The sequence below is a fragment of the Etheostoma cragini genome, chromosome 13, assembly GCF_013103735.1.
Source record: "Etheostoma cragini isolate CJK2018 chromosome 13, CSU_Ecrag_1.0, whole genome shotgun sequence".
In the NCBI taxonomy this organism is placed as follows: domain Eukaryota; kingdom Metazoa; phylum Chordata; class Actinopteri; order Perciformes; family Percidae; genus Etheostoma; species Etheostoma cragini.
This window is the reverse complement of record NC_048419.1, coordinates 10,203,487-10,211,738: the sequence shown is the minus strand read 5'-3', so window position 1 is coordinate 10,211,738 and position 8,252 is coordinate 10,203,487. Positions and strand designations below refer to the sequence as shown.

Below are 8,252 nucleotides of genomic sequence, written 5' to 3'. Positions count from 1 at the left end.
ATAACATTGTGTAGTCAGGGAGTGCGTTATGTATGCTTAAGGCTGTTCGCTCAGTTCGTCAATAAATGATGAAGTAGAATCCGTGCAGCAGTGCTCCTGACACAATGAATGATAAAGGAGTCACATCTCTCACCACATCAGCTTTTATCTCTTCAGTGATGAAAGGCGATAAAAACTACAGTGTAATGCATTTCAGAAATGTGTTTCCCTGAGACCATGATCTTCTAATGATAACAAAGTGCTTAATGCTTATTAAACAGCAGCGCAAACCAAAAATATAATGAATCATTTAAAGACGCCACATTGTGCTCTTTTTCAGCTTCATATTTGTATTTTTGGTTTGGGTTTTTAATTAAATTTTTTCTTAGGCTGTCTATCTGAATATACCTGTATTTACCCTCTGTCTGAAATGCTCCTTTTTAGCACCTGTCTCTTTAAATCCCAAAAAGCCCAGTCTGCTCTGATTGGTCAGTGTTGACGGGTCGTCCACATCTGCTCTCTCTGAGTTTCTGCACCGTCACTGCAGCCAAGGGAATGACTGTAACGGCACTGTGGCGGCACTTTCTACGTATTTACAATATATTTATGACATCACAACCGCACGCAAGTCCTGATGGGTCATTTAAAGGCCCAGTTTCTAAATATGGCCATTTTGATACTTTCACAGTATTTATATATAATAGTACATTGACCTGCTTTATAATTAAAAAAAACATGCAAAACCTTATTCTATACAATATGGGACCTTTAAAAACCAAATATGAATTTAAATAGATTCTGTTTAAATCTCTGTTTTATTCAATAATATTAGTCTGACCTGCTTTGCACATCTTATGAAATGTTTTTTTCTCTTGACCTAAGCAGTTTGTCAGTGATGTTTGCCGTAGATACTGATGACAACCCTTAAAAAGGAATTAGTTAAAAGTGTAAAAATGTCTTGTAGGGACACATAGCTTGCATGTTATGTTAAAACGCCATTGAGATAAACGTGGGCACATGTGTTGAACAGTGTGAGACTCATGGAGCTAAACATGTCAGTTGGTGTTAAAAGTGCTTGTGTTGAAATAAATGTTACTGTTGAAATAAACACTTTTTGACAATTGCGATGATCTAAACTACAGCTGAGAAAAACTGTCCTGCTGCTCCCGCGGAGACTAAAGTCCTGCAGCGTCATATGCAGTAGAGTAAGTTTTAATATTGAGGATATTTTAAAGAAAAAAAAGCTCATGCTCCATCAGATGCAAGTAGGGACTGTGAAAAGTATTCACAAACTGTTCAATTTAAGTGTGACTGCACAGCCATTACACATGTAAAATTAGCAGTATTCTAATGCTTTTATTGGGAAAATCCTAGATTGAATATAAACAAAACAGAAGAATATGCCACTACTTGGACAGAAGACATGTTTACTGTATTGTTTCCACTTGTTTTGAATTCATTGTCATGAATTTACAACATACCACTTTACCCCTCTATGATAACACTTTAAACACACAGCTTCCTGTTAAGACTAAGAATAAGAAGGACTAGGAAAAGGAAGTCATTTTGTTTGCTCTCCCTCTACAATGATCACTCCTTATTTGGCTCTCTGAATCCTCAGGTTGACTGTTCTGTCTTGACCTATTCTCCCTCTGATCCCAGCCATCGTAATCTTCTTAATCGCCACCTGTGTTTTTTTTTAAGTACCCCTTTTTCCTGTTATTTCTTTATGATCTGTTTTGCGCATCAAAATCAAACTTTACTCTTTTTCTGTCTTCTCCTTCCTGCTTTTCTTCTCCATCTCTGGCCTTTTTCCGAGTCAGCTCATGCTGAACAGCTTAGTCGGTACTCAAGCAAAATCACAGTAGAAACAAAACTTTGGCAGGAGATGGTCATTTCTGAACCTCCCTTGTTTCTCTCGTTCCATCCAACCAGGCAAAAAAAAAAAAAAAAAGGCTTTATCCCCCCCCCTCCCCCTGTCATCACTCTCGCCCATGATTCTTTTCTCACCTCCAGACTTTTTTTTTTTTTTAATTATAGACGTTACATCTGCTTATCTCTTTGTGGAGTGAAGCTCAGGTTTAGGGGGAAAAAAAGGCTAGGTGCTATTTTACATGCAGAAACTGACAAGTTTAATGTTGTCATATCCACACGTAAATATCTTGTACCGTTTACCTGGATATGAAGCATCACAGCACAGTGATCAATTATTCTCAGTAGATATGGACATCTATCTCAGTTAATTTATTCATCACAAAAGGCTTTACAGGTAAATTGAACTTTATTCAAAATCAACTGGCATTATATAGACACACTAAACTCTGAAAAGGTCCGACATCTTGATTAGAAATTAGAGTATCTAACTGTAGATTTAGTTATGGAGCAGGTAAAACACATGCTGTATTTTATGTTTTTAATAAACTGTTTTTAAACTAGGCAATTTACTTTCTAAAATGACTGCTCCTTGTTGATACTGATACATTTGTTTTTTTTAACCCATTTATTCCAATATTTTTGCTTAACTTTATTGTAAACCACAACATGCACTTCTTACCTTCCAGGCTGCAACATCTTTCAAATCAGTCCACTACATAACAAATGAGACTTGATAGTTGCTTGAGATCCAATTATCATCTCTCTTTTATTGATAATTTTGTTAATGTTGCATTACTGCCAGGTTGTATTGCTGGTGTAAGCAGGGAACCTTTTTAAAACTCTCCTTGGGAGGTGCATTAAAGTACACCTTGACATCCAAGAATTGATAGCTTCATCAACTACAACGCTGGCAAAACAAGGGCAGTGATCAAATAATGGGGTTGGTTGTGCAAATCCATCTTAGAATTGTCAAATATCAAATATCAGAGTGTCTTAAATGTACCACTAGGCAGAGTTTTGAAATTGCTTGCTGCAATGATGTAGCTGTAGAAACAAAGAATAAAGACAAAATGTTGAATGTGATGAAGTACAACTCTCAAGCAAGTTACAAGTCTCTGCCACTTAATTTTTATAATGAACTGAAATGAACGGACACCTCTGGATGATCTAATGGTTTGCAGTAATGTAAATTACATTTGATTTGGACAACTGGAAAGGATCCTTTAAAAAAAAAAAAACACCATTTACATGAATGCAAAATGCTATCTAATTGTGCACTTGCATGGTCAAAGATGTGCTCAACATGAACTATGTGTTGAATATGTGCACATGTCCTCATTGGTCCCTTGGTCTTTTGGTCCAGTTTAGCCTTGAAAACGAGAAAGTCCGATTACATTTCAGAGTTTCTCCGTCCACACTGGCCTTTCAGAGTGTTGCAGGAGGAGTGTCTGAGGGGAGGGTTTAAGCACTGCTCAGATTCAGGGGTTGTTGATGATCTGCCTGGCCTGTCCGTAGCCTGTCATTCCAGATTGAGATGCTCCTCTATTTGTGCCCATTTGCAGGCCGATGACATTTTTGCCATCAGTCAGCTGTTCCTCTGTGAATTCTCTCTTGTTCTCTTGGGCTTTCCTGCACACAGACACATCACAGTCCACAATGTCATTCCTCAGCACTGAAATGAAACCTTTTGTTCTACCCACTTCCCATTTAGAAACTATTCAAACTCACTTGTGAAACCAGCTGGGGTCTCCTTTGTAACACCCATCGTTCTTTGTGACAGCCAAACTACCCAGAGCCATCAGGGTCCTCTGGACAGCAGCCAGGTCCTTGCCTTAAGACATGGAACAATCTCACATGAGCAGAGCACACACCAATTACAGGCAGGGGACATCGGTGACCTGTGCTCTCTGTCCCTGAATACAGCATCATTTCCTTGCTTGTATTGTGATAAATCTGCAAAACACTTAACTCTGCTGTAATTACACTGAGGAGTTCTGCTGGATGATGTCTTACCTTCATAGAGGTCTACAGTCTGAAACATGTCAGTCTTGGTGACTCCGTAGTTTTCTGCTGCTTTGAGGAACATGGATATCAGCTCCATCTGCTTAAATACCATGGTGGAGCTCTTGATGGTCTTGATTGGCTTGTTGGATCCATACAGGCTATTTATGAGCTCACACAGCACCTGGGGAAAAAAAACAGCCTTCTAAATATACTGTACACAATGTGAAGCACAATGCTGTATTAACACTTAGGCAAATCCAGCACTCACACATCCATTCTTGAGCCAGTTTTGGAATTCAGTCTTGCCTGGCTGAGGCTGTGCAGCACCACACTGGACGACAATCCACTGCGCCAACCTTTCCTCCAGTTCCGGGTCATATTTTTTATCAATCTTACTCTGTACCTCCCGGCTCAGACCATAGGCAGGACCTTTGTTTGCCATGCTGATCCTGTTGGTAGGGAAAATTAACGTTAGATAGGCAGGTAGCTGAGCAAACTACTTCTTGGCAGTGTAATGTATTTTTAAATATTGATATTTGATAGATGAAACATTCACATTTAATTCCCTGCCCACACCCACAGACCTGCCCTGCAGTCAGAACAAATGGGATTGTAATCACTCTCTTCTTGATGTTCATAGGTGTCTATTGTGAGTTACATGTTTTTCTTTCAAAACCTAATCACTTCAAACTTTCAGAAAAAGAATGAAATTAGTTTTGCACATTTTCGCTTGTCCTCACTTTTTCAAGGGGCTGTTTTATTGTTCAAACTCTGGTAAAAAAAAAAAATAGGTTTAAGTCTAAGTTAGTTGAAATCATCATCTAGTGCACACGGTTAAAGGATCAGTTCAACATTTTGGAAACTACAATGGTCTAGCGCAGAGTTAGATGAGAAGATTTTATACCAAGCAAGCGTATTTCCCAGAATGTTGAACTATCCCTTTAATGTGATAGGGCAAGAGGCCAATGAAGAGTGGGGGACAAGTATGTTTACGTGTGTGTCTTTCTGTAATACAGCCGAGCACATTTTATTCTAATGGGATCCTTATTCTTGATTTATCATTTTTATAATGTGCACATTTAATAACGTGTGTTAAACCCTCATCCGGACCAAGTCAGTGTTTTTATTTGTCAAAGATATTTTGTACCTTGGAAGCTGAAAATGTTAAATGTCTTTAATAATTCCAACCCTGCTGAAAGTAATCACAGTTGGCCATATCTTATTATTAATGCCATATGAACTTCTTGTTGGCTTCAGCAGAGTCGCCCCACACCCTGCATCCTGTTTGCTCATTCCGCTGTCACTTCCTTCCTCTCTGACAAAGGTAGCAACGTACAAACAGGACTCCAAACAAAACACAATGCTAGACGGTTAAGCAAATTGGATAATTTCCACCAAGCCTGTTAAAACAGGAAAATATGAGATGATACTTGTTAATCGCCACGCTGCACTTATTCTTTTTATAGTTCTGAATAATTGAGTTACGCAATTCAATGACATTTATAAATTTCAAGGAAAGCAGATAACATATGGACATGTTTAAAAGTGATAGGAAAATCCTCCACTTTTTACTTTCTGCCCAAGTATGTGCATACTTGGGCAGAAAGTAAAATGTGTTATATCTGTATGTTCTTCAAGCCAATGGAAACGGTTACATTTTAAGAAGGCTGGAGGTACCATTTAGGATTGTGCAAGAATCTGGGTTTTATTATCAAAAATGAGTTTAATATGCAGCATCATCTACATTGCAATCCCATTACATGCCTTGCAAAACAGAGGCTTCTCAGTCTTACACAATATGTGTTGACATTTTGACAAATAGTCATTGTTTCTAACAGCTCCACACTGGAGCCCAAGCTGCCATGGATCACACTTGTGGGCCTTTTCATTGTCTGTGGTTGCAGTGGTTTTATGGGTACGTAGAGGAGATGCAACTTCCTGTTTGCAAAGTGACTCCAAAACCAGTTTGTCACCGCAAGAAGAGTGAAGTAAATATCTAAACATCCGAACTCTTGAACAATCTTTCTTAATCACAGGAGAGACAACTGTTTTGTCCTGGCACGCCCAGAGAACATCTAGCAGCTGCAAACATCTGCATGCAGTGATCAATGAATGCTGATGAAGTCAGAGAGTCTACTTATCTCAAATTAGTCTAATCTGCACTTTAAACTCTGAAATATGTAAATATGTATGCAAACCGCTGAACAAGATTGGCTCATGCCACCGTTACTCTGACTGAGCATATCTAACATTTGCAGGCGTGATTTTGACTGAAAGCGACTGTAAAGTGGACTGCAAATAGTAAGATGGCACAAGCCATTCAAGCTGAGTGTGGGTAGAGGTGTTTGAGTGTGTGTTTTGGAAGATTTTTTAGACCTGCATACTTCAGAAATCAACCAGGGACTAGTAGTTACTGGAAACATGTAATCATTGAGTCACGACTACAACACAAAACCTAACCAAGATGTCAATAAACAGTCATGTGTGCCGCCTAAACACGGAAAACAAGCATCACAAATTGGTTAATGCATTGCTTACACATACTTTGGCAAAGAGGTAACTAAGGTTACGCATTTTTAGTTCCAATCAACATAGTTGTAAATAAGTGTCTTCAGTCTACATTTCTAAATTCCACATGTAACTGAACATGTCTCAATGTGTTGCTAGGAGATTATTATTCTACAGTTGAATACACCTTTTCTCTGCGCACAACAGGGCATGTCTCCACATGGCTGGCTTCCGTAACGTGACTGTTGCCATCTACACACTATATAAAACCAAATTCTTCAACTTTTATTGTTTCTTGCAATCATTCATTACAAGATGTTTCACAACTTTCTTGGTATTGCAACAGAGCTGAATACAACTGCGTCATCGGCAGTTACTTTTGAGTCATTCGCCAACCTTTGTGATGTGAACACAATGGATTTACTAGTACACATGATTATTTCTTACAGTGTTCATTATATCTCTGTACCCTGCACTGTCCCAGCTGCTGCTGACCCAGACTGTTAATTCAGCACTCTGCATTTCTACCTTATCACTAAAAGATACTGAGCCCAAACACCACCCAAAGTCATAGTCTTTAAGTTATCTCACTGTCTAAATGTTCAACTGAACACAAAACTTTACCACGGTCCATAAATGTATATGACAAACACATGCAGAGTTTTAATGTCATATCCCGCGCCAGCTGCCTGGTGTTCAGAGCATATGTTAAACTACAAAATGACATTATTAGACAGCACTGGCTACATGTTGAAGCATCTCTAATAAGAGATTTGTCTGAGGCTGAACCTCTGAAGCTAAGAGGCCTCGCACATGAGAAGAGTAATGAGAGCAAAGGTAGAGATGAAACAGGATTATATGACACAATCATCTACAGACAAGTGGGTCATTCAAAAGGCATCTCATCCACAAAGAAAAACTAAAAGAAATAACTCCGTAAAACCGTGTTTAGTCCTATTCTGTGTGTGATCAAACATGAGAAAGAGGCAGGGAAACAGCTTGAGGGTGGGGTGTATGATACATTACACTTTGTTACATGTTTCCTGCACAGAGGTTAAAGCAACAAAGACATCTTTTGACTACCAGCGAGAAACCTGAAAACGGAGATTGATAAATGAGGTTGAGAGAAGAAGAAATGTTCACTTACTTTGTGTAGTAGCTTTCAGGTGAATACAGGTGGTTTGGGCTTGTGCTGCTGTGTTACCTCTCTTCTTCCTTACAACACAGTGTGGAGTGCACCATACAGGACTGCAAACATATATACAGCAAACACTACTCTGAACTATATGACTTCACCACATTCAACAGAAAGAGAGAGAGATATGCCTTCACCTCCTCTTATTTCGCTCTATGCCCCACCCCTTTGCTCTTTTGCTTTTTCCCCATTCAGATTGGAATTCCTTATTTAGGAGAAGGACGGGAAGGAAAAAGAGGGCATGTGACTGGAGAGTTTGGTGTGGTCACTGAAAAGAATTCTCCAAATTTTTCCCTCTACCACTAAAGAATGAGACAGGATTAGGGAGTAGGGAGGGTGGGTGGGTGGGTGGGGGGGAGGGATGATCAAACTCCTCGAGAACAGTGCAGTTTGAGGGAACACAGGAAGGGAGTTACAGTAATTAGAGAGCAGTGAAGCACATGTAGAAGATTATTTACTGCCTTGATTCAAACTGGTGATATTTGTGTCTGAAAGTGAAAGAGGCAGCAGGCAGCTGTGGAATGTAAATCCCCTTCCTCTGGGTTGAGTTTCATGTCAAGACACAATATAAGAGGAAGTAGAGAAAAGGGTCATTGTGACACATATCAGCCTATCATTTTTTTCCTGATAGTTGAAAAAAAATGTAGGCATCTGGAACGGAGTCTTGCCCTTGTATATCATTTCAGCACAT

The 8,252-nt window shown here is 39.2% G+C and overlaps 1 protein-coding gene across 1 annotated transcript; it reads right to left on the bottom strand.

The window, feature by feature from the left end:
• Positions 1 to 2,397: 2,397 nt before the first annotated feature.
• Positions 2,398 to 7,709, bottom strand: LOC117955244 (transgelin-like). The gene is made up of 5 exons (XM_034889573.1): positions 7,514 to 7,709; positions 4,127 to 4,307; positions 3,868 to 4,039; positions 3,583 to 3,685; positions 2,398 to 3,483 (listed from the first exon to the last, which is right to left on the bottom strand). The coding sequence occupies exons 2-5, from the start codon at positions 4,298 to 4,300 to the stop codon at positions 3,333 to 3,335; spliced, it is 600 nt and encodes a 199-aa protein (XP_034745464.1). The 5' UTR covers positions 4,301 to 4,307; positions 7,514 to 7,709; the 3' UTR covers positions 2,398 to 3,332.
• Positions 7,710 to 8,252: the final 543 nt, after the last annotated feature.

Coding starts and splice junctions, on each gene's coding strand:
- LOC117955244 (XM_034889573.1), bottom strand. CDS start 4,300: ATGGCAAACAAAGGTCCTGCCTATGGTCTGAGCCGGGAGGTACAGAGT. Junction 4,040..4,126: donor ACTGGCTCAAGAATGGATGT/GTGAGTGCTGGA, acceptor TTTTTTCCCCAG/GTGCTGTGTGAGCTCATAAA. Junction 3,484..3,582: donor GACCCCAGCTGGTTTCACAA/GTGAGTTTGAAT, acceptor GTCTGTGTGCAG/GAAAGCCCAAGAGAACAAGA.